Source organism: Carlito syrichta, unplaced genomic scaffold, assembly GCF_000164805.1.
Source record: "Carlito syrichta isolate Samal-C Ts95f unplaced genomic scaffold, Tarsius_syrichta-2.0.1 Scaffold315119, whole genome shotgun sequence".
In the NCBI taxonomy this organism is placed as follows: Eukaryota; Metazoa; Chordata; class Mammalia; order Primates; family Tarsiidae; genus Carlito; species Carlito syrichta.
In genome coordinates this window covers 264254-291482 of record NW_007259215.1, presented here as the reverse complement: position 1 = coordinate 291482, position 27229 = coordinate 264254, and the positions used below count along the sequence as shown (strand labels likewise).

Below are 27229 nucleotides of genomic sequence, written 5' to 3'. Positions count from 1 at the left end.
TTACACAATTAACTACACCTAAAGGTACAGTTAGCCTACGAAACAGTAAGGATGTGACGGTCTTGCCTATTCAACCAACCACAGGTATGTCAGGCTGTGGGGTACTGTCAGACATGGACTGTTGCCCCGTATACCTGGCTTCTTCCTGCCCCCTTCTACTAGGGGGTGGCCTCTGGCCAAGGAGGGTCTCGGAAGGGTATGCATATCCCCATTAATGAGTCACGGGATGCAAGTGACCAAGCAAAGCTAAGAACAATGTAGTCATCAAGCTTAATCAATGTAATTGCACCTACCATATAAAGAAATTCAAATGATTAGCTTGATGGTTCTGATTATTTTAAAAAACAAAATTTTATATCTTATATGTTTCTAACATGTGGTAACGTGAAACACAAACATTCAATGCAGGTTCATTGACACATGTTGTGCAACAGAAATTTGTTTGACGTCTTCCATCTGGTGTTTTTCTATTTGAGTAGACAATGAGTCTCGTTTTCTTCCTCCCACATTAATAATATGCTATTTATTGTCCAGTCTGTCGTTCAAAGATGATGTGGAAGGACACACTCATGATTCCTGAAAACTACTTCTCAACTGATTGATCAGAAGCTTGATAAATTTCAAATGGAACATAGATGCTTCATTGTTCTTCAATGGAAAACTTCAAGGAAACATACATTTTTGAAAATTTGGGGCTTGCATAATTTTTTCTTATATAATCATCAGCAATCTATTTATGCCCCTTAGAGGGGACATCTGAGTGGTTTGCTAGCTTTATGATGTTCCCACAGAGGGGATATCTGAGTATAAAGGGTTAATAAACCAAGTCTTTCCCTGCCGGACCTCTGGGTAACTTCTTTGAAGTAGATAAACATAACGTGCAAGCTCTCTCAGATTTGAAGTTACCACATTACACGTACATCGCTCAGTTGCCCCACACATGCTATGGAGAGGACAGGACATGTGAAGACATGGAGTTCATGATCTTGTGCTTTTATTTTCCTAACACTCAGCCCTGCAATTTCTTTCTTTCTTTTCTTTTTTCTTTAGAGAAAGTGCGATTTATTGAGAGGACAGAAAATCTCCCATAATGGGAGGGGATCCAAGGGGGCTGACCAGCCCTGTAATTTCTAATTACAGACTATCTCAAGTAATCTGCCCAAGAAAAGTCTTAGCATTCCCACAATTAATTTCTAACATTCAGGTACCAACTAACAATCATATACAATAACTAGACAAGCTTACTGTGGGCCAGGCATTAAGCCAAGTTTTCTACATGCATTCCTACAAGATAAGCACTGTAATAATTCTCACTATTTTTGGTTTAGGTGAGAAAACTGAGGCTTTCAGAGATTAAGTAATTTGCCAAAGTTCCACAGCTAGTAGGTACCCATGTCAAGAATTGAACCAGATCTAGAACTCATGCTTGGTCCTTTTAACTGTCTCTACCACCTGTAGAAGAGAGCACACAAGAGAGCAAACAGCTTTGAGAAGTACTATTTGGAGACCTATGCTTTAGGAAAAAAAATTCCTGACACCCACTATAATATAATGAAAATTTTAATGGAATCCCTATAAAAACTAGCCAAAAGTGTAAAACGGGGCTCCAGACCAAATGTCATATTGTATCTTAGGGAACATATTGTAACCTATGGTAAATGGTTCTTCACTAAAGATGCTACTGTGTGGGTAGGGGGTAGACTGGAAACTTGAAGATTTTGTTATTGATTGTTGTCACAATCACTGTGGGGAAGAGAGGTATTTAGGGAATGAGGTGACAAGGATGCTAAGCCTTCAAACAGTGTGAAAGATGGCCCTGTATTGCCGAGAACTGCCCCATGCAAATAACAATACTGACCACTGGAAACACTTTAGTGATAAAGCTCTTCTCCATGTTGGCTGAATACCTGAAAACATCACCCATGGTACAGTAACTGACAAACTCTTCTCTACATAAGCAAATGGGAAGGAAGCAGCCTCACCTTCAGGTGGTAGATGTGCTCCTCAGTGTCAAGGTCGATGCATTTTGATGACTTCTTTACAGACATCACTGAGAGCCCAACATCAATGCAGCCATGCAGCTTCTCTCTCTCTATCTGCAGGGGCACCAAGAGGTGTTAACAGGTAGTGACAGCCTTGACACGCCCTTCCTCCTCCTTCAGCAAACTTAATAACAGTAGACATAAACACTACAATTTGTCAAGCACTTAGTGTGAACCACACAGAGTTAAGGGCTGTGATCACTGCCTTCATTAATCTCTGAAAAGCATTCTTCCCATTTTACAGATGAGGAAATTGAAGTACAGAAGGATTAAGTAACAAGCAGTTTACACAGCCAGTACTTGAAGCAAGAAAGCAAACCCTAAAAGGTAAACTCCCGTGGCAGGGAATTTACCTGTTAACTGCACTGTCTCCCTCTGAGTTGGTTTCTGGTGTCTGAATTCATTTAGAAGTGATTGAAAAGGAGAAGTAAGGATAAGAGATTAGGAGAGGAGGGAGGAAGAGTGAAAAATCCCTATAAGGAGAAGTACTAATGGTCATTCAGAGCCCTCACAGGTCAACTGCCTTGGCAACTCCAAGAGGAACTTCTCTTTCACCCAAGGCCTTGTCCACCAAACCCCTCAACCACTGTAGGAGTGGGAGTGACACTTTCCCTGTGTTTTGTTCCTGTAATCCAGTCATGAGAGTGTCTTTTCCCTCCTAGCAAACTTAACACCACCCTAAGACTAGAACACGCCGGGCTCGGTGGCTCAGCCTGTAATCCCAGCGCTTTGGGAGGCTGAGGCGAGTAGACTGCCTGAGTCTAAGGTTTTGAGACCCACCTGGGCAACTTGGCGAGACCTCATTTCTACAATAAATCAAAAAATTAGCCGGGCATGGTAGCACGCACCTGTAGATCCGGCTTTGGAAGGCTGAAGCGGAAGGATCACCGGAGCCCAGCAGGTCGAGGCTGCGGTGGCTGGGAGCATGCCACTGCACTCAAGTCTGGGTGACAGAGTGAGACTCCAACTCAAAAAAAAAAGACTAGAACACATCTTTGGGTATCCAAGAAGGTGCTGGAGGAGCCTCTTACCAAGTGGGTGAACTGAGCCTATCTAGAACTGAGAGCTAGACAGTAGGGTGCAGGCACCTCTGCTCTACCTGCAAAATCTATTATCTACCACAGTTTCTAGTTTAGAGAAGCAGCGTCCTCATCCCTGAGCTGACAACAGTGACCCCTTCAGAATTCTTCAGTGGCATGCTAGACCAACAAGAAGACTTACATCTGTTTGGCTCTTGGCATATTTCAAGATCCCTTTGTCCAGATAGAAGAATCTCTGTGGGGAAGAAGGTATAATCCGTTAAGATTCCATTTAGACGTCCTTTCCTTGATCTCAAATTTCAACGTCAAATTAAATATAAGCGTCTAAGAACCATTTACTGAGTGGAGCAGTGTGGGTGCAAATGAAGGTGAGGCCAAGGTCAATGTCTTACCTTGTGCCAGCCTTTTAAGGGCCATTTCCTCTTTTTCAGCAAGAATCCTTTCTGAACTGGTGGCTCCTGGGTATAATTCATCTCCCCCCTCAGTCCTTCCACCACTTCCCAGCTATCCTGTTCCAATAAAAGAGGTCATGTTAAACATCTAACAGTTAAAAAAGTAATAATAAAGAAACACTTCACCCTATCAGCAAATCCATCCAAGAAAGTAAGCTCTACTGGGTTTGGTGGGTAGAAGAAATGTAAATTTAATTTTCATATAATATAATTCCTGGACCTTATAGATTTAATGCTATACTTTAGTGGGTATCAAATTTGATTTTTTTTTTAAAGCTCTCTTTTAGAAGGGAAAGTTTCTCTCTCATTTGGTGTTTTTGAACCTTGACAATCACAGCTAAACTAAAGGTGAGAGGTTTACTGTAATTTCTGGTTTTTTTTCATCTGTTTTGTTCACCTCATCATCATGAAATTACTGTTTACTCACCACTGGACTTCAGTCTGAATTTGAACCAAAAGCTACAGACATCTGGATGGAAGATCTGTGTGTATGGGTTGGTTTAGGATTGGCTTAAAAGTACGAGACTAGATGCAAGTTAGTAAACATGACAACTTGGTGAAATAATAATTTCGTTGAAAATTAACATCCATAAATTCTAGGTATTTAGGTATTTGAAATCTTGAAGCACCAAAAGGATGGTTTTGCAACAAGTATTTTCATTCTGTTTTCCCAGAAATTTGATTTTTTTCCCCTTTCTTTTGTTTGAAAAACTTTTCTTTTTTGGCCAATTATTACAAATAGTTGTTACAATTATTCTTCCACTGTTAGCTATTTAGGCTATGTTAATGAACTGAAAAAGAAGTTTAAAGGAAATAAAAACAAGGGTGCCTGATCCTAATCCACGCAAAGTGAAGGCCAATGGGAGGCCCAAACTTCACCTGTAACCTAGACCACTTATGTACCCAATCCTGACTTGTACTCCACATTTTAAAAAAATTCCACCTGGGCAACTTGGCGAGACCTCATCTCTACAATAAATCAAAAAAATTAGCCGGGCATGGTAGTGCACGCCTGTAGTTCCAGCTACTTGGAAGATTGAGGCAGAAGGATCACCGGAGCCCAGCAGGTCGAGGCTGCGGTGGCCAGGAGCAGCCACTGCACTCCAGTCTGGGCGACTGAGTGAGACTCCAACTCAAATAAATAAATAAATAAATTTTTGAAGAAGAATTTTAAAAGACATTTAAAAAACACTAAAAATTTTGAAAATTTAATTTAAAATACTTTAAAAATGCATAAATCTTTGCTCAGTTACCCCAAGATAAACCACAATTGGCAATACTTTAGTGACTGGGAGAGTTGATTTTTATTGTCATTATTTTTCATTTGTATTGGGATATAATATACATGAAATGCACAAGTCTAAAGAGCACCCCTTGATGATACATATGTCTGCTTGTTAACTGCCATCCAGATCAGATATAAAACATTTCCAACAGAGAGTAATTAAGTTTTGACAAGCATGCCACTTTGGCCAAGATTTCACATTGACTGATTTGCTCTGAGTTAAATCTCCAGCCTCCACGCAGGCGGTACAAGCAGAGGCCAGAGGCTCTGGGAGATGGGCAGGAAGGCTGGGCTAGAACGAGGGAGCAGAAGGTTAGACTCAAGGTTAGGACACAGGCAGTATAACGGGGAGAGCATGAACACCGTGCAGATTCTTGGGTGTCTCTGGCTTGGTTTCTGTGCTGTCTTCAAGTTCAACACAGCGGGCCCCCCTGGAAACAAGAACCTTTTCCTACTTTAGCAACTGAACTCTTCATGTAAAGATCCTAACAGACCTGCCTTCTTCCCACTGACAAAGAAGTTAAAGTCCATTCCAGAGTTCTGAAATATCACGGTAGTATCTGAAGACCTGGAGTTGTGAAAGGGAGCTCTTCAATGGAAAAGAGGAAAGCTTAGAACAAGATTCAGCTTTAAAATTAGAGGATTTTTTTCAGAAAGGTAGCAATGTTGAATGAGATTTCTTTATAGCAATGATTACCCATTATTCAGTCACTTAATTACACTCATTTAATAAATGGAGAATGCATACTATGAAGCGATGGGGAGCAACACACTTCCCACCACTTAAAAACACAAAAAGTCCTGCTCGAATTTATTCTAGCTCAGAAAGTCATTCCTCGAAACTTATAGTGTTTTATTTGTCTACACATGAATGAATCTTTAAAGTCCTCAAGTGAAAACTTCTACCTCTGCCCCCTGAAAGTACTGTTTTATCCCTAGAGACTCCATCAGTATCTATCTTACCTTTGCAAAGGTTCACCACTGACTTGTGATAAAATATATGAGGTTTTATCATCCCTATTGGACAATAGGCTCCTGGAGGTATAAAAAGTCCAGTTTACTTCTGATTTCCTCACAATGTCTGACCTGCTGTCCTGTGAATAGTATATATCTGATTGGCAAATGAATAAACAATGTGTGTTCTTGGAATATAAATTAGCAAGCATTTGAGGTTTGCCCAGTATCTTTGGGACAAATGACTATTTTTATTTGTTTATTTTATTTTATTTTTTGAGTTGGAGCCTCACTCCCATCACCCAGGCTGGAGTGCAGTAGCTCGCTCACAGATACTGCAGCCTTGACCTGCTGTGCTTAGCTTTTCAAGTAGCTGGGACTGTAAGCATGCACCACCACACACAGCTAATTTTTTGATTTATTGTAAAGATAATGTCTCACCAAATTGCCTGGGCTATTCTCAAGCCCTTGGGCTTAGGCAGTCCTCTCAGGTTGGCCTCCAAAGTGCTGGGATTACAGGAGTGAGCCACCACACCTGGTCCCAAATAACTATTTAAAAATTAAATATGACACACCTATGTTTATGAAAGAGGGAGTTGTGTGTTATCCTTGTTAAATAAAAATCCTAGGCTCAAGATCCTCTGGAAAGTACTCTAAGTGGATCAAGTCCTTTTGATTTGTTTGTTTTAAGACTCCCAAACAGAAGCAACCTGCAGAGCACTAATACTAAACAACCATGCACATCTGCGCAATATTCAACTGTGCGCAATGCAAATGCCAAGAGGGATTAGTCTTAGTCGTTGCTACATACTTTACAAAAGTAAAGGAAAAAAACCAGATGAGATCATACCTGCAGTTTAAAGGAAAACAAGAATTAAATCTTAAAACCGTTTTCATGGATTCGTGTTAGAACTCGATTTCTCCTGAACTCTTGAGACATGGTACATTCCTACCAATGAGCCAACATGGGAGACAGGATTAGAGCAGGTTTGTTAGCCTTTAATGTAAATAAGCCAAAAAGAGTCTATGCTCTTTTTCCCTATCAAATACCACATTTTCCCCAGTTTATCTTCCACCTGGCTCATAACTTAAAACTGTTACCAGTTTGGAAAAGCCAGATTTGAAGTATTCGAGAAAGTGAAGTTTCTCCAGGCAACAGTGCAGCCAACTCCTTTTCTGGACTCCAAGTCCTCCCCCTCCCAACTTTCTCATCCATCACCATCCTTGTGTCATGAGGCTGAAACCTGATAGCCAACATCCAGCCCAATGGTCCTCAGTGGTGTTAGGACTGCTCCCTAGGAGGCACTGTGGAATTCTGGGGGCACTCTGGGTTGTCACAATGATAGGGGGATGTCTCTGGCATCTAATAACTGGGAGCCAGGAATGTTAGATGCCACACAATGCCTCAGTCTTGCACAATGAATAAGCTGTCCCACATCCCAAAAGGTTTTCCAAATTGCTGTTAAACATTTAGGTGAAAATGTGCTTAAAATTACTTGAGCATAGAACTGGACTCCAGTTCACACATCTACCAAAGTGTTTTGGCATGGTTTTTATACACCCCAATTCCCAAATTCCTGGGAATGCATTTACTGAATAACAGAGGGAACACTGTATTTTGTTCTTTCTGGATTGACAAATGAATACACTTAGACAACACTCCCAAGTGTGGTTCAGTTCTTTAGAGAACAATGTCACTAAAGACCATGCCATTTGAGTTACTAACACAACACACATATATCGTCTTCTGGTGTAATCATGTCAGGGTTTTTATGAGTTGAAACATGCTAGCCGGGCTTAGTGGCTCAGCCTGTAATCCCACGCCTTTGGGAGGCTGAGGTGAATGGAATGCCTGAGCCCGTGGGTTCAAGACCCGCCTGGGCAGCGAGACCTTATCTCCATCCACAATAAATCAAAAAATCAGCCGGGCGTGGTAGCACATGCCTGTAATTCCAGCTACTTGGAGGGCTGAGGTGGAAGGATTGCCGGAGCCCAGCAGGTCGAGGCTGCAGTGGCCGGGAGCAGCCACTGCACTCCAGTCTGGGTGACAGAGTGAGACTCCAACTCAGAAAAAAAAAAGAAAGAAATATATGTTTTAATATTAACCGCATTCTTCAAATTTTCCTTCATATTACATGATGTCAATATTCTCCAAATTATGTTTTCAAATACATAAAGTTAATAGTTAATTTCATTAGAGAAGAGTAAGATGGTCATTAAAATATTAGTAAGAAGGCCATGCACAGTGGCTCAAACCTATAATCCTAGCACTTTGGGAGGCCGAGGCAGGAGGACTGCTTGAGCCTAAGAGTTTGAGACCGCCTAGGCAACATAGAGAGACCTCATCTCTACAAAAAGTAAAACAAGTAGCTAGGTATTGTGGCACATGTCTCAGTAGGCTGAGGTGGGAAGATCACTTGAGTCCAGGAGTTTGAGGCTACAGTGAGCCGTTATCATGCCACTGCAGCCTAGGGGACAGAGTGAAACCCTGGCTCAAAAATATATATACCAGGGGTGCCAAAAATATATATATACACAATTTAAAAGATGTTATCTATGTATTACTTTTCAAAGTTGAATTGAATCACAGTAGCAATGTGTAGTATGACATTCACTCAAAAGATGGCGTTGATCACATGAATGCTGGTGTCACCATGGGACTGGCAGGACAGTAAAAAAAAAAAAAAAAAATGGCAGAAGCAGTTGTTGTTCAAGGAGCGCAAGACCATTTTGAAGACCCTGAGACAATTGGAAGGAGTTAAGGAGCAGTGTCCTATGGATGGAAGCAAGTAAGGTCTGCAACCCTACTCAGAGCTACCAAGTTTCCTACCCTGTAGTTCCACCAAACAGGACTGGGAAATTAGCTTGTGCATTTCAATGCTGCTAAGTCTTTGCCACCCACTTTCTCATATACTTTCAATGCATACCCCATCTACCCCTCAGCCTGGAGATTTTCATTCAGCCCCAAACCTCCTCCTCCAGGTGGGAATTCTCTCCCTCGCCTGATGACAGTTGGGACTAACACACACTTTACTTGCACTGTCTGCCTCCCTTGCTAGAACCTGTGTTCAGTAAGGACAGGGACTGTCTTGTTTATTATCATCTTATAACCTGGAAGCCCTAAATCAATATTTACTGAATGAGTCTGTGAAGCAAAAGGAGTATCAAAAGGGATCCCAGAGTCCTCAGGTGATGAACTTTAATGTGTGCTGGGTTCTGAGGAACTGGTACTCGGGACAGAAAAGAAAGGAGAGATGCTGGTTCCTCTTGGCTGAAGGAACCTGGTCTCAGGAAGTGGCTCCTGCTGTCACTGGTGATCTGGGAATAGAGCGAGAACCTTGAGCTGAATAACCTGAGTCAAGACCTTGTACAAGGTGGACTTGGGCCCCAAGGAGATCAAGGCCCTGCTGACTTAGCCCAACACGACTGGGCTGATGTCCCAACCTGTGGGGAATCAGGCTTAAAGGTCACCATAAATATCAGATGAAGAGAAAAACATGGCAGGAGCTGGGAGATATGGCTTCTGCAGGTTTTTGCTTGATTTTCACCAAAGACAGTCTGGCACTGTCGTCTGGTATTAAATTCAGTCTGTTTTACTGAATATCTAAAAATTGCCAAAGATAGAAAGCTGCTCTGTGGTCACAAAGGCAACTAAGCATTTATTCATGCTCATGTGCTGGCCAAGTTCATTTCCATATTGCTGAGTGCACAAATTGAAAGAACTTCCCTCCAGCACAGCTGTTCCCACAGTGTACGTCTCCCGGGCACCTTTCAAGCGCTAAATCCTCAGGCGCTGTCTTTGCAGTGATGTCAGGAATAGAAAATGATTTAAACTTTCATTCTTCCTGCAGCTGAAGAGTGTTGGGGAGGGAAGTTTTGTGGCTGGCTCTGTCGGGCATGACTGGAGAGTGGATGTTCTGATTACTTATTTAGTCTGTTTATCAGGTTTTTAAAAAATCACAAGGTAATACCTAGTGTTAAATCACGTGGAGCATAATTTAATCTGCCTTTAATGACTTTAAAGGCATTTGTGATCTTCTAAAGCTTATCAAGAAAGGCTACAGATCTTCAATATTACCTTTTATTATTATACAATGGATGCTGGCAATAGATTTTCTAGTTAATAAAGTGATAGCGTTAAATGATGTCAAACGTTTACATTTCAATAACTGAGAGTTGAAGTTGTTTTTTGTTAAATGTTCCTTTCTCAATTAAGATGTTTTGAGCACCAACAGACCTGGTAGCAATATAAATTAAATAAAGAAAAATCAGGTCAGACATGGTAGCTCATGCCTGTAATCCTGGCACTTATAGAAGCTGAGGTGAGAAGACTGCTTGAGCCCAGGAGTTTGAGACCAACCTGGGCAACACAGCAAGAGCTCATCTCTACAAAAAAATTAAAAAATTAACCAGGCGTGGTGGTATACCCCTACAGTCCCAGCTACTTGGGAGGCTAATGCTGAAGAATCACCTGAGCTCGGGAGGTCAAGGCAGTGGTGAGTTGTGATCATGCCACTCACTGCCTTCCAGCCTGGGTGTCAGAGTGAGACTCCCGACTCAAAGAAAAAAAAAGTAGTTGGGAAAAAGGTGGTATATGCAATCTCATTCAGTGCTTCTCGTACTGTAATGTGCATGTCAATCACCTAGAGATCTTGTCAAAAAAGTGCAGATTTCAGTTCAGTGAGTCTGGGGGAGGCCTGAGATTCTGCACTTGCAAAACTAAGGCTGCTGCTGGACCCATCTAGAGTCACTACATTCCAGGACATCAAGCTGCCATGAAAAACTGGGATATGACTGGACAGTCATAGAACTCTGAAGTGCCAAAGACAGAAACCTGCTCTGTGGGTGCAAAGGCAGCTAAGCATTTAGCATAGGACTCAGGGCAACACTAGGACTAATGGGTAACAGCTGTAGGGCCCTGGATTCCATGTCAGCCTAGAAGATGGATTGGCTTACTATCTAATTCATGCTATGAAAAATGACAATAATGACATGGCTTCCCTATGAAAGAGTAAATTCCCTCGTCACTGGAGTGCTCCATCAGAGACTGGTGGCCACCTGACAGAGGCACCACAGAGAGGATTCTAAGATTGGGGAGGGAGGAACCAGAAAAAGTGAGCTGTGAGAGCCTTTCTAAGTCTTATCAGACACTCATGTCATTCGCTTCAGCCCAGTAACTTTATGTATGATCCCTGACTTCAGGTCGAAGTGAGAAGCTTAAAGAAAAAAGGAGACAGAGCAATGAAACACCCACTCGAATTCTAAGAGCTCTCTGGAGAGTAGCCATCACCACCTGGCAGCTGTCACCATCCTTCCTCTCCCTTCACACAGAGATGCAGCTCTCCTACCACACATCAGGGATGGGCACATGAGTAGACAAATGTCTCAGGCCCCCAATGTCTCAAGTCTTATTACTTGGCTAGCCACAGACCAAAACCACTGGGACCTTCATAACTCAGATAATGAGAGAATATTCTCCAGTCTTTGCAGGGAACCCTCGAGAAAGCACTGGAGGGAAGAAAAAGGAGTCCTTGCCAGCAGCTGATACTGACAACAAGGGGACAGAAGCATTGTGCTGTCAGCTCTGGTGGTGGCTCCACCTGAGGTCACTTCCATCTTGAGTTTTCAAATAAGAGAAAATCCAACTGTATTGACCACAGATGGACTTATAATTAACGTCGTGTTAATAAAAACACTTCAATGCATACAAAGTGGCTATTTCTACCCTGTTGATCACTCACTCAGCATTAACGGCTGCAATTACTTGGGCACTTTTTTAGGTTCCTTAGGTCTATTTGGGTATCCTCAGGTCTATTTGGAGGTTGTTCATATTTGTTAACTATTCCTCTAATTGCATCAAGCTCCTTAAGTCTAGGAACAGCATCTTCTAAGCACTTTCTCTCCTCATAATGCTCCGCTCTGTAAACAGGGGCCTCTTAAGAGCTGTAGCAGCCAGGCGTGGTGACTCATGCATATAATCCCAGCACTTTGGGAGGCCAAGGCAAGAGGATTGCCTGAGCACAGGGGTTCAAGATCAGCCTGGGCAACATGGCGAAATCTCATCACTACAATAAATCAAAAAAAATTAACCAGGTGTGGTGGTGCATGCCTGTAGTTCCAGCTACTTGGAGTGCTGAGGTGGAAGGATTGCCTGAGCCCAGCAGGTCAAGGCTGCAGTGGCCGTGAGTATGCCACTGCACTCTAGCCTGGGCAGCATAGTGAGACTCCGATTCACACACACACAAAAAAAGAGCTGTTAAAGATGAAGACACCCAATTCAATCCACATTGTCCATGCAGCCTACCGTGGCAGTGAGGTTTTTAAAGTCACTATTGTGTTAGTGATGACAGTAACAAAAGTAATAACTACTTTTTAAAAAAAATTCTGTGTGCCTTGTGATGATTTTATAATGAAAGTATTATTATCCCCATTTTACAGATGGGAAAATTGAAGCTCCAAACAGTTTGCCCAAGATCACAAACTATTAACGGGTGGGCCCCATTTGAACACTGAGTCTGGACTCCCACACAGTATCTAGCACCTGATAACAATAGCCCCTCTTACAGTGTGTTCAAGACTAGCTGATAACAATATTCTCTCTTATAATGTTGGTCAAGACTATTTTTTTAGAGCTAAGTGAAACCTGCGATCAAAGTAGAGATATATTCCAAGTAATTAACATATACATGATTTAGAATTTAGGGGCAGGTAGCAGAAGTTTAGCATCATAAACTCTTTCTTATCCTTGATGCAAATCAGTAGTGAGTTGAGTTTTTTTCCCATAGTACTACACAAGAATAACAGAGACCCTCATAATGAGACCCTAGTGACAAGTTAAGAACCCACAGAACCTTATGAATCAAAGAAGGAATGACTAGTGCTGAGTATGTTATTGTTCAGTTCGTAACTAGGCTTCCTCTCAATAGAACAGTCCCTACCCAAGGTCTAAAGCTCAGCATCAGGAATGAGAAATGCAAGATATAAAACCGAGTACTGGCACTCAAGAAATGAACAGGTATTAAAAATAGATACCACAGAGCTGAAAACTTGTAAATGTCAAATGGGAGACTCAAACAAATCCTCAGCATGAGCTCATGCAGGCACAATCACCAAGGCCTAGATCCTCCTTAGCTAGGACTAAGGACTAGAGCAGGGACCAGCAGGTAGATTGACCAACAGTAAAAAGCAGAGCGCATTAGTTTCCTAAGGCTACTTTGATGACTTACCACAAACTTGATGACTTCAAACAACAGAAATTTATTCTCCAGCAGCTCTGGAGGCCGGAAGTCCAAGATCAAGGTATTGGCAGGCCCATGCTCCTCCCAGAGGCTCTAGGGGAGAATTCATTTCTTTCCTCTTCCAGTTTCTGGTGGCTGCTGGCACTCCACGGCATTCTTTGGTTTGTAGCTGCATCGCTCCAATCTCTGCCTCCACTGCCACATCGCCTTCTCCTCTATGTCTGTCTTCTCTGCGTTTTTTGTTTGTTTTGTTTTGTTTTTTGAGTTGGAGTCTCATTCCATCGCCCAGGCTAGAGTATAGCAGCATGCTCACGGTCACCTCAGTGTCAACCTGCTGGGCTCCGGCGATCTTTCTGCCTCAGCCTTTCAAGTAGGTGGAACTACAGCCGTGTGCTACCACGACTGGCTGATTTTTTGCTTTATTGTAGAGACGAGGTCTCACCGTGTTACCCAGACTGGTCTAAACCTGCGGGCTAAGGCAATTCTCTCGCCTCTGCCTCCCAAAGTGCTGGGGTGACAGGCTTGAGCCACGGCGCCTGGCCAAGATCTTCTGTGTTTCTTAAAAGGACACTCATCAATGAATTTAGGGCCCACCTGGATAATCCTGGCTTCTCTTCTAATCAAGATCCTTAAATTACTCTGCAAAGATCCTTTTTCTAAATGTGGTAACATTGACATCCATGGGTTCCAGGATTACGATGTGGATGTCTTTTTTTTCCCTTTTAATTTGTATAAATGTATAGGGGGTGTGTGCAATTTTGTTACATGCACAGGTTGTATAGTGGTCAAATCAGAGCTTTTAGGGTATCTATCACCTGAATAATGTACATTGTATCCATTAACTAATTTCTCATTAGCCTCCTCCTTCCCACCCAAGAAAGTCTCAATTATCTATCATTCCATTGCCTATATCCATGTGACCACATTTTTTAGCACCCAATAATGAATGAGAACATGAGATATTTGTTTCTCTGTGCCTGGCTTGTTTCACTCAAGATAATGGCTTCCAGGCTTATCCATGTTGCTGCAAAAGACGTAATTTCATTCTTCTTTATGGTTGAATAGTTTCCATTGTGTATACATGACACATTTTCTTAACCAATCGTCTGCTAATGGACACTTAGGTTAACTCCATGTCTTTGCTATTGTGATTAGTGTGGTAATAAACATGGGAATGCAGATATCTTTCTGACATATTGATTTCTTTTTCTTTGGGTAGATATCCAGTATTGGAACTGCTGGATTGAATGGTGGTTCTTCTTTTAGTTCTCTGAGAAATCTCCATACTGTTTTCCACAGTGGTTGCACTACTTTATATTCCTACCAACAGTGTAGAAGAATTCCCTTTTCTTTGCATTATCACCAACATCCATTATTTCTTGTCTTTTTAATAGTACTCATATTGACTGGAGTAAGACCATATTTCTCATTGTGATTTGGATTTTCATTTCTCTGATGATTAGTGATGTTGAGCATTTTTTCATATACCTGTCGGCCTTTTGTATGTCTTCTTTTGAAAAATGTCTATTCATGTCCTTTGCCCACTTTTTATGGGATTCTTTTGTCTTGTTGTTGTTGCTGTTGTTGTTGAACTGGTCTCGAATGCCTGGCCCCAAGCAATCCTCCTGCCTCGGCCTCCCAAAGTGCTGGGATTATAGGCATGAGCCACTGTGCCCAGCTATTGTTGAGCTGTTTGAGTTCCCTGTATATTCTGGATATTAGTCCCCTGTTAGATGAACAGTTTGCAAGTATTTTATCCAATTCAACAGGTTGTCTCTTTACCCTGTTACTGATTTTGCTGTGAAGATTCTTTTTATTTACTTAAGGAGGATGTGGACATGTCTTTTGATGGGCCACCATTCAGCCCACTAAGGCCACTAGAAACCACTAGGCCAAGGATGTGCTAGCAATGTGACTCATCTGGAGTCGGAAGAGAGAAGGTGATCTTGGCTGTGATTCAAGCTTGTATACAGGTGCAAAGGGAAACTCGATGGCAGGGCCAGGGTGTGGGCCCCAGAGGGAAGTCACATGATTCTGGGGAATTCTTCTGCTTTGTCTCAGCCCTACGTCTTACACTGTTACTTCTGCGCCTTTCATGTTTTAATATCATCAAATTATGGAAGTAGACTTTCCTCTCCCCAGGAAGATCTGGTGAGTTGGTTCACTTCACATTTGCATCAATAGCTTTTCGAGAATATTCCAGTAACTGCACTACTACTACATTGTGCTCTCAGTCAAAGCATTTGGGCCAGGGTTCTGCCTTCCTATATCCTGCATTTTGCCCACCACCAATCATAAATAAATATATTTGTTTTCTTAAGGCATCCCATGTAGTTTTTAATCAAAGTAATATTTCTAAAGCCCATCCAAATATATTTGTTATGATTATTATTGTGGAATTATAGGACAGTATAGACAGTTCAGCAACCTCCAGAAATGCTTTGAGAGTTCAGTTTCTACCAATCTTCAGAGTATGGGATATACCTGACAGTCTGTCATTTGTGCACATAGAAAAGAACAAAGAAGCCTGACAACACAAATATGTCACTTGAGCTGACACTTTAACCTCTTCTGACATCAAGTGTTTGTTCCTTCCTTTCTTTCTTTAAAAGACTTAATCAGAGTGGAAATATATTAAGAATTGAGTCTTGCCTTGGCATGGTGGCTCATACCTATAATCTCAGAACTTTGGGAGGCTGAGGTCAGAGGACTACTTGAGTTCAAGAGTTCAAAACCATCAGGGGCAACATAGCAAGACCTAATCCCTACAAAAAGAATCTGACCAGGTGTGATGGCTCATGCCTATAATCCCAGCACTTTGGGAGGCAGAGGTGAGAGGACTACCTGAGCCCAGGGGTTCAACACCAACCTGGGAAACTTGGCGAGACCAAGAGACAATAAATCAAAAAAATTATCCAGGTGTGGTGGTACACACCTGTGGTTTCAGCCACTTGGAAGGCTGAGGCAGAGGAATCACCTGAGCCCAGCAGGTTGATGCTACAGTGGCTGTGAATGTGTCCCTCCACTCCAGGCTGGGAGACAGAGTGAGATTCTGACTCAAATAATAATGATAAATAAATAAATAAATATTAGCAGGCATGGTGGCAAATACCTGTAGTCCCAGCTATTCAGGAGGCTGAGATGGAAGGATCACCTGAGTCTAATAGGTCGAGGCTATAGTGAGCTGTGATCATGCCACTGCACTCTAGCCTGGATGACAAAAGTGAGACCCAAACTCAAAAAGAAAAAGAAAAAAAAGAATTTCAGGTTATTTCCTGTTTTCAGGCTATAGTGTCATAACCATAGGTATGGCTAAATGATCAGCAGGGAGAAGTAAAAGGCCCAGAAAATGAGAATCTAGAAAATTAACTTCTAAGAAATATATAGTTATTTTTCTCTATTGGGCCCACCAGGAAAACAAAAAACAAACAAACAAACAAAACAGCTTCTGGCAAAGAGGAATCCAAAGACTGTTTCACTCATCCACATTATTCTGAGCCCTGTATTTATAGAGGTTTTGGCTGCTGGATGCTTGTTTAAATAACAATCAATTGGACACACGGCACAGGGTACTTGAATTAACTACTGGTGACACCTTCTGTCTAGCATCTCAAGACACCTAGAGCTCTCCAAAGAGATGGTAGTCTGGTCCCCTAACAGTCGTTAGTCGTGTTACTCTGAACAAGTCAGTTCCTATCTCTGGGCCATATTTTCTTACCACAGTGCAGAAAACAATACAGGCCTCACTGGGTTGTTCTGAGACTCCAAGGGACAGTGTGAATGGATATTATGAGCTGTAAAAAGATGCTCTCGGATAGTCAGAACTTCTAGTGTCCCTTGCTGACTCTTCCTCTCAGAGCAGCCTAGACACAAGCCAAGCTGTCTGCCCCTGTACTGTGCCACCCACCTCCCAGCTGGAAGGAGGAAGTAGGGAATGGGGAAGCAGCGGTGGCACTGCTCGAAGCGTCTTGGGATGCCCCTGCTCATGAAAGGTCAATGTTTACCTGGCAAACACATAGCACTTCCACATGCAGGCTGTCTTCTAATTAACGCACCTCATAAGAAACCAAGGTAGCTGGGCTCGGTGGCTCAGCCTGTAATCCCGCGCCTTTAGGAGACTGAGGTGAGTGGATTGCCTGAGCCCGCAGGTTCGAGATCTGCCTGGGCAACTTGGTGAGACCTCATCTCTACAATAAATCAAAAAATTAGCCGGGCGTGGTAGCGCATGCCTGTAGTTCCAGCTACTTGGAAGGCTGAGGCGGAAGGATCGCCGGAACCCAGCAGGTCGAGGCTGCGGTGGCCGGGAGTGTCCACTGCACTCCAGTCTGGGCGACAGAGTCAGACTCCAACTCAAAAAAAAAAAAAGAAACCAAGGCACAGAGAGGGTAGGTATCTTGCCCAAAGCCAAACAGCTTATAGATAGTCCAAGATTCAAATTCAGGCCACTGGCTCCAGAGTTCATGTTTGCTGCCTCTCGTCTTCTATGACCATCATAAAACAATGTGAGATAATCATGATGTTTCCAAGGTCCCTCTGCTCTTGGACTGGTCTCTCTTGTGGTGTTTTTTAGCCTACACTTAGAAAAGGCAGTTGATAAATCTCAGTATCTCTAAAGACATAATGAATTAAAAGAAATAAATGAGACTAAACATTTTCAATACTCAGACAGCTAAAATTATAGACACCTGAACATTATAGCTTTAATTCACTTTTCCTTCCTTGACAAATTCTCCCCCATTTAACTCATCTGTTTTATGGGTTCTGGCAACAAGCCCAACCAGACTGACCCTCTGGAGTACAGCATAATCTAATAGCCTGCATAAATAAGCTCTCATCAGGTGACTCCGGGAGAGCTCAAGGCACTGAAGATTAGCCCAGAAACAGCAGGGTGACAAGACTGAACTGTTAATTGTATAGAGACTTACCTAGCAATAGATATCTCCACTTCAAATCCTCTGCAATCATGAGTGAAGAATGTAGCAATTATTTTAGCAGGATTCACTTTCTGATTTCTAGCTTTTATGCCAAATGCTAACAATACATTTTAAAAAATAGAGGCTGTGCTCTCTTAATATAATCTTTCCAATCAGAGTTTATTCCTTACTCTTAATGGACTGTTCAGCTGTCTTGTCATTCATAGCTTCACATATTCCTGCTCATGGCTTTTAAAAATAGGCTCTTTTTTTTTTTCAGTTGGAGTTTCACTCTGTCACCCAGACTGGAGTGCAGAGGCACGCTCCCAGCCACCACAGCCTCGACTTGCTAGGCTCCGACAATTCTTCCACCTCGGCCTTCCAAGTTGCCAGAACTACAGGCGCACGCTACCACGCTTGGCTAATTTTTTGATTTATTGTAGAGATGAGGTCTTGCCAAGTTGCCCAGGCAGGTCTCGAACCCACAGGCTCAGGCAATCCACTCGTCTCAGCCTCCCAAAGTGCTGGGATTGCAGGCTGAGCCACTGAGCCCGGCCTAAAAATAGGTTCTTAATAAACACTAATTGATGAAATAAAACTCAGGGCTATAGGACTTGTTCAATAAAGACTGACCATATTCATTCACTTTTATCTAGTTCAATCTGGCCTCTGAAATGTGTTATTTTGAAAGTTCTAGGAAGGAAATGTAGGGGGGCAGTGGGAAAAAGACAAGAGGAAATTGCAATTACTCATATTTTACAGGTTTTTAAATAGCAGTTCTCCCACCCACTGGTTATCTCTTAACCCACTTAAGGTATCTACAGAGCTTTGTGAATGGTAATCTTTCTACCCAGCAACCGCATGCTTATTCATTCATTTGTTTAATCCACACTTACTGAATGTCTCCCATGTACTTGTCTAGGTGCCTCATATTTGCTACTTCATTTCGTTCTCAAAAGTAAGCATAATTGACCAAGTTTCATATCTAAAAACCTGGCAGTCAGAGTCATTAAATAATATGACAAGGTCACCCAGAAGGCAAAAACAGAGTATCTGTGAATACACGTCAGTTTCCACAGTCAGCATTTTTACTTTTGTTCCAGACTTTTGTTAGAGTAGGCCTTTCATAGACCACAGGTATAGAAGATTATGGATTTCACCCTTTGCCAGAATGAACGCAATGGAGAAGCCCTTCTTTTTATTTACAAATCCACACAATATGTCACTGGAGTCGGGGAGCTTAAGAATTTGTAGCTTTGTGTTCCCTCATGCTCACTATATATACCAGGTCATACATCCTAACCTACTCCGATGGAGAGATATTTGCTGCTGGCATGCAATAAATTCAGTCCAATAATTTATATCTTCCATGTGTAGAGACCTGTGCTAGATGTTGTGAGAGATAAAAAGGTGTATAAATAGGACCCCATATTCAAAGAACCATATACTCTTTAACCAAAGAACTAATCAAAAGAGTCCACCACGTGGGGAGAGAGGATGGCAGTGTTAAGCATGGAATTAGCCAAGCTCAAGGTTCCAAAGCAGATCATGTGTGAAGGGCTCTCTCAAATCCTGTCTGGTGTAGAATTAGGTGTTCTATTCCTCTGTTCCTAGTCTCTCATGAATCAACTCTGACCAGATTTTCTCTCCCAATACTGTAAGAAAACCTGATGGCAATGACCTCCACATTCCATGGTCATTCTCAGGCTTCAATTTATTTGCTCTAGCAGTAGCCATATAATAGTAAATTAATTAGAGTATTGCAATTCACATACACCTTCTAAATGGTCTACAATAAACATGTCTTATTTTTATAAAAATCATTAAGTTTTACAGCAATAAATTAAGAGTCTTGCCAAGGAAATGACATAATTTAAAAGGGCAGTAGGGTTTCATATGAATCAGTCTAGGTGAGGAGAGAGCTGAGCCAAAGCCTGGGATGAGGAAAAACATTGAGATAAGGTCAACTTAGAGCCCTATAAATAACAGGACATGACTAAGTCAGAGGGAATCAATAATCTATTGTGTGTGTGTGTGTGTGTGTGTGTGTGTGTGTGTGTGTGTGTGTGTGTAAGAGGGGTCTGTTAGGTGGGAATTTTCAGAAAAATAGATTCCTGGCCGGGCGTGATAGCTCAAGCCTGTAATCCTAGCACTTTGGGAGGCCTAGGTGAGAGGACTGCCTGAACCCACGGGTTCAAGACCAGCCTAGGCAACTTGGCGAGACCTCATCTCTACAATAAATCAAAAAATTAGCTGGGCATTTTGGCAGGTGCCTGTAGTTCCAGCTACTTGGAAGGCTGAGTGGAAGGATCGCCTGAGTCCAGAGGGTCGATGTTGGAGTGGTCATGAGTATGCCACTGCACTCCAGCCTGGGCGATGGAGTGAGACTCCAACTCAAAAAAAGAAAGAAAGAACGAAAAATAGATTCCTATATGGCAAAGAGACTATATTTGAAAAATGGTCTATTACAAGAGAAATTTAGTGTCAGGGTTCTTGAAATACAGCCATCTCAGTGCTGGTTCTGGAACTGGCCAACTTGCAGGCAAATTATAACTGTACCAGTTTCATTGTAAGAGGTATTTATCTGTAACTGTACCAGTTTCTTAAATTTATAGAGGACTTTCCTCCAAAGAGTTTCGACAGCTTTTAGCAGGGAAAACACTCCATCTTCTCTCACCGCATTCCAGGGAAGAAAGTAGGAGGTGAGTTTCTTCCTTATTTTTTGGATGGAGAACTGAGACAGACTTCACTTGCCACAACGTTTATCCAATAACAAAATATAAAAATTGCAGCAGAGAGCTCTTGGCATCCACACTGCATTCTCCGCCTTATGCCCTCAAATCACAGCTAAAAACATGGCAATCTTTCCCCTAAACCCAGACTCAACCACAGAGTCCCTCTTAGCACAATGCTGTGTGAAGCTACTACCAACAGATAAATGCTGTCACAGGGAGTGAGAGGTGGAAACCATTTGCCACCCATGCAAGACAAGGACAAGGCCCAGCACAACAGAGTGGGGGTAAAATTCACCAACTTGTTTTACTTGTTTTATGTATAGATTATGCCAGATAATGAGGATCTCAAATATAGCCCGATTATTAAACAGTCTATTGCATTCTTCACAAAAGTATTTTGTTAATGTGTAAAGTAAGATGCTTTTTTTCTTTTTAAAGTATGTATTCACATGCACAGTATATATTTCAATGGTCTTTTTTGTACAACACCAAAGAAGTATGGGTGAGTCCATGTATGATGCCTGCAAAAGTTTCTGGGGGGATAATAAAACTAGAACTATTAACAATGAGCATTCAGAACTTTCTCAAATAATATTAAAGTTGAAATTAATGTCAACTATAATGATAAAAATGAAAGTTTATAATTACTCAACACCTACCATAAGTCTGCCCCTGGATTAAGTGTTTACTTTTCATTCTTACAACAAGCTATTCCAATCTTTACTGATGAAAAAACTGAGGCTTAGAGAGTTTAAGGTCATAGAACCAATTAACCAAGATTGGACAGTTCCAGTTCTAATCACTATGCACACCTTTCTTCTCCCAAAAGTTAATAAGATTTTATTCACAGGCTATTTCCACACTGGCAAAGTGAGGTATACTGTTTTTAAAATCAGGCGAGGTGTGGTGACTCAAGCCTGTAATCCCAGCACTATAGGAGGCCAAGGCAAGAGGATTGCCTGAGCCCAGGGGTTCGAGACCAGCCTGGGCACCTTGGTAAGACCTCATCTATACAACAAATCAAAAAAACTAGCCAGCCATGGTAGCACACACATGTAGTTCCAGCTACTTGGAAGGCTGAGGCAGAAGGATCACCTGAGCCTAGCAGGTCGAGACTGCAGTGGCCATGAGTGCGCCACTGCACTGCAGCCTAGGCAATAGAGTGAGACTCCGACTCAAAAACAACAACAACAAAATTTAATATCTCCAGTATTTAAGATAAAAGCTTATAGAACTCTTCTCCTGGGGTATCCTTGGCCCTGTGTTATATACTGTGTCTTAGGTCAGATGTAATAGTGAAAATATAAATCACAATTAACACCTACATTTTATGCTTCAAGGACGCAAGCTCTTTTATCATAAACATATAGGTAGGGGAGTATCTACTCATAAATGCATAGCTCCTTGAGACTTTACAATTAGGTCCGAGAAAGGAAGGCTGGCCAAGTTCAGTTCAAGAATCAAGGACAAGGGCAAACTGAGCTCCAGGGACTAAAAGAAAGCCAGTGCAGCTGAAGTTCAAAGACTCTCAATGTCAGCTGGCAAAACTGGATGAGAATTTAAGTAAAAGTGACTTAAGAAGACCAAGACTTCTAGCCAAGATGGTATTTTAAGTTCATGCATTTTGTACCACTTTCACTCCAAACATAGCAAAAATATTCACATGTAGGTTGCTTTTGGGTCTGTGTGATTCAAAAACAAGATTAAACATCTCCAAAGAAAATGTGATACACACACACAAACAATGAAATATTATTCAGCCTTAGGAAAAAAGAAGGAAATCCTCTCATTTGCAATAACATGAATGAACTTGGAGGGCATTAAAAGCTAAATGAAATAAGCCAGGTACAGAACAACAAATATCACATGAGCTCATATGTGGAATCTAAAAAAGTTGAACTCATAGAAGCAGAGGGTAGAATGGTGGCCACCAGGGACTGGGGATGAAAGAATTTGGGAGATGTTGGCCAAACAGTAGGATGTTTTCATTATTTAGGATGAATAAATTCTGAAGATCTAAAGCACAGCATGGTAACCACAGTTTAACTGTACTATATACTTGAAATCTGCTGTGAGAAAAGAGCTTAAATGTTCTTACCACACAAAAAGAAAACTATGTGAGGTGATGGATATGTTAATTAGCTTGATTGTGATAATCCTTTCACAATGTGTCTGCATAATAAAACATCACGTTCTATGCCATACATATATATAATTTTAATCCGTCACTTATTCCTCAAGAAAGCTGGGGAAAAAACAATGTGGCAAAAAAAAAGATTAAATGTCTCCATGGATCAGAAACCAAATAGAAATGTAAAATATACTATAGACAGAGGGTCCATTAGCCTACTTCTATGGACTAATGGGGCTAAATGTCTCCAGGAAAAGGCTGGGACCTGAGCCAGGCACACTGCTAGAAATCAGAGACTGGGAGGGGAAGCCCCTGCACCACAGAGAAAGGAGGCTTTAAAAACCTGTTTGCCCAGGAAGGAGGGAGGTGGCCAACATAGCCACACAGTTGGGCCATACTGGCTGCTGGACTGGTAGTGGATCCCTGATAGTCCATCATCATCACGAATAAGTCGCTCACTGCAAATGTAAGACGTGGCTCGGGACCTGGATCCTCTGAAATAGGAAGCAAATTCCTAGGTGAATCATGGTATGCACAGAGAAAGAACACGTGAGAAACAAACTCCAGATAAGGCTCTAAGCCGTAATTCCAAAGCATGTGAGAAGGGCTAGCACTAAGAAAGACAACAAGTAAAATCAACATCAGAAGTATCCCCTCCAGATGAAAGGGAAAGAACAGAGTAGCTTGAAAATGACTTCAAACTGGCATTTGAAAAACAAGTAGATATTTGCAGAGATTATCTTCAGTTACGTTTTAGTATTCCTCAAATTAAATTTCTTCCTATGTAAATCTTGAGGTTTTCAATGTTTAACTTGTACTTCTCAATGACGTGACTGGAAACACAGTGTTATCCCTATATTTAGCAATTGAGAGATCCTGGTTGTGGGTCCCTAAGAGCCATGAAGTGAGAGCTTCCAAGGTTTCTGCACCTCTGCATCATCTTTAAAGACTGAAACACAACCGAGCTAGTTTGTGAATACGGAACGGACATGGACAGCCAACGTGAACAACATGGACAGAAATACTAAACCTACCCTGGGACAGACCACCTTTCCCTGACAGAAGGATGGAAAAGTAAATGGACTAGGAAAATGGCCCCTGAAAATTAAACATGGGCTATATAGCTAAACTCGGCCTGATGCAGAAATAAACGTATCAAATTCTCCAACTCTGCAACAGAGGATAAGTATTTACCCCTACAAAGCAACATTACATGCATATTAAAGTGGGAGATCTTAAATATAGAAGATAATCATTTGATGAAAGTCAGGGAAAAAGTTGAGGTGTCAAGGAATGTTCCCCTGACCCTTTATTACATAACCTCCAAAAAACTTTGTGAAAACCAGACCAATCAATTTCAAACACTATTGAAAAAAGTTTCTGTAGTATATAACCGGAGAATTTCATTGAGTTGCTCCAATTCCTTTTGTATTATCACCACTTGCTACTTAAATTAATCATGTTTTCTTTCTTTATCAAAGGAGGCATAGCAACCTATGCCACTCAGTGCAAAGGGGAATGGGGTAGGTGGAAGAAATTCCACATTCTGCTCTAATCCCAACCCGAATTTTAGTTTAAGGAGAAAAACACCTCTATGAAAGTTGACAAAACGGAACAAGCATAATTACACTCATAAAAATAGAACTTCTGGGAGCCATGATGCATTAGCTGATGACTAATTTTAGTCTTTTTTTTTTTTTTTAATCCCAGAAGGAAGTGATGATAGTGCTGACAAAATTCTCCTTCTTAACCCCTCAGGGAAGATCTTAGAGAGTTCCCCAAATGTCAGGCCTGTGGCAAAATCTAATTTGCCTAGGATCATAGATGCATGGATGGCAAGCTCCTTGTCCCATGCAACGTTCAAATGGAGAGGCCCTTGATGTATCATAAATACGTGGATGTGCCTCAGTTGGGAGGTTGCTTAATTGTTGCTTCCAAATCTGGAACCAAGGACTCTGGGCAAGTTCTCAGGCCAGCACTTTCCATGGGCGAAAGGCAATCCCAACAGAACTGGTAGGTACTGAAAAGGCACAGCGTCCACTGGTTGTAAATTCACCATTTTTTTTTTTTTGAGTTGGAGTCTCACTTTGTCATCTAGGCTGAAGTGCAGCGGCACACTCATGGTCACCAGATTCTCAAATTGCTGCTGGGCTCAGGCGATCCTTCCATCTCAGCCTTCCAAGTAGCTAGAACTACTGGCATATGCTACCATGCCTGGCTAATTTTTTATTTATTGTAGAGCCGAGGGTCTCATCAAATTGCCCAGGCTGGTCTTGAACCCCTGGGTTCAGGGAATCCTCTTGTGCTGAGATTACAGGCTTGAGCCACCACGCCCAGCCTAAATTCACCTTTTTGACAGCCCACTTTCTCTCCACCTAACTGAAGGGGGAAGAATTATAATGATTAATATGCATTTACTGCCATTGATCTAAAACCAGCAAATTTTGCCAACTAAGATTATTAAAAAAACCAGGAAACGACATAATTAACTGACAGCTGTTTAGAAGTTAATCAGTCAATTCTTTGTTTCACTTCTTCCTTCCTTCTACTTAATTCCTTTTGACCCTTTTTCTGTTGATTTGGTTCCCACATCCATTAGAGGTAAAGCAAGTGAGACTCAAAGTTACTAACAGCGCAATCTGTGGTTACAAGCTGTCATAAAAGATTTGGAGAAGGGAAGGAAATAAGGGATGGATATTATAATTACTGGAAAAATGCTGTTTGGTTTTTTCGTTTTGTTTTGGTTAGCAGGGTCTAAGGGAAAGCTTAGGCTCTGAAGTCAAACAGACTGAGCTTGGTTTTCTTGCTCTGCTACTTACTAGCTGAGTATCCTTGGGCAAGTAACTTGGTGGATTTGAGTCAGTTTCCTCAGGGGGAAAATGGACATGTTAATATGTACGCTGGGAGGGTAGTTGCAAAGATTAAATACAATAATGCAAAGAGTCAAATGCAGTTCTTCCTACCTGGTAGGCACTAAAGCTACATTATTGCAATCTAGAATTTACTCTCCTCATATGATTACAATATGATTGAGAGCAGATGCTCTTAAACATTCCCAAGTAAATGTGCACATTTTCACCTGCAAAGTTGGTGACTTAAATGTGCATCTTGAAGTCTGCATGAGTTAGACTTTACCTGTCGACTTCCCTGCTTAGAGGAGCAGCTACTTGTGCTCCTCGAAGGTGAGACCAGTTTTTGGGACACGCCAAGGTTCTTCTCATCACCCATCATGAGCAGCTAGTCACTCGGCCTTGACACAGTCAAAATGCCATCAGAAGACAGAGGAGCCAAGAGTATGGAAGTCCCACAGAGGCAGGTGGTTCAGCTCTTATCCAGTATGTTTCAAAAGCATTTTGGGTGACCTAGAGGAAATCCTAAAACCAAAAAAAGAATTAGAGAGAAGGTCAGAGGCATTAGTCACGAATTGTCTGCAAGTAGTTTAAACGTACTACAGATTAGAGAGTCACGATGTTTGGATACAGCAGGGGCTGAGAAGGAAAAGGCGCTTTATACCTTTCTCTCATTGAAAATATTGAATAGGTAGTTTTACATGTAGCTTTGCAAAATGACAGACTTAAGAACATTAAGTAATATGGAAATTTGGGTCCAGATGCACACACAAAATCAGTACTATAAAAAAAAATCCCAGCCCAGGCAAAATAGAGACCTGATTGCTACAAAAAAAAAAAAAAAAAAAATCAAAAATTAGTTGGGCATGGTAGCATGCACCTGTAGTCCCAACTACTCAGGAGGCTGAGGTAGGAGGATTGTCTGAGCCCAGGAGGTCAAGGCTGCAGTGAGCTATACTCATGCCACTGTACTCCAGCCGGGGTGACAGAGAGCGATCCCAATTCAAAAAAAGAAAAAAATCACAATGAGACTCCACTTCACATTCATTAGGATAGCCTGAATAATAATAATTTTAGAAACAACCAGTGCTGGAAAGTGTAGAGAAATTGGAATTCTCAGACATTGTTGATGGTGATGGAAACTGACACATCCACAGTGGAAATCAGTTTGGCAGCTTCTCAGAAATTTAATTATAAAATTATTATATGGTTCAGAAATTCCACTCAAACAGGTATTCGAACAAAAACTTATAGCCCAGTGTTTATAGCAATGTCATTCACAACTGTCAAAAGTAGAAACAACCCAATGTCCATCAACTAGTGAATGGATAAACTAACTTCAGTATATCCATAAAATGAAATGTTTTCCAGATACTAAAAGGAATGAAATAGTGATGCACAGTATAACATGGATGAACTGTGACAACATTATGCTAAATGAAAGAACACAGACACAAAAAGGCACATATTGTATGTTTCTACATGAAATACCCAGAGCTGGCAAATCCAAGAGACAGAATGGAACTAGACAGTAGAGATGGTAGCACAACACGGTGAGTGTACTAAATGCCACTGGATTATATATTTTTA

General features: G+C 41.6%; 1 protein-coding gene across 5 annotated transcripts in view; it reads right to left on the bottom strand.

Annotated features, from left to right (window-relative positions):
- The window catches only part of OSBPL3 (oxysterol binding protein like 3), a 184600-nt gene that overhangs the window by 78012 nt on the left and 79359 nt on the right, over window positions 1-27229 (bottom strand). For 4 of the 5 annotated variants that reach the window (XM_021706076.1, XM_021706078.1, XM_021706077.1 and 1 more), the window contains exons 1-4: window positions 25926-26172; window positions 3475-3591; window positions 3264-3317; window positions 1983-2096 (exon numbers count right to left, since the gene is read on the bottom strand). In XM_021706076.1, coding sequence (XP_021561751.1) covers window positions 1983-2096; window positions 3264-3317; window positions 3475-3591; window positions 25926-26021 — 381 coding nt within the window. In that variant the 5' untranslated portion in view covers window positions 26022-26172. Of the gene's footprint in view, window positions 1-1982; window positions 2097-3263; window positions 3318-3474; window positions 3592-25925; window positions 26173-27229 lie in introns of those variants that run through there. The other variant, XM_008072326.2, reaches the window with a different exon arrangement.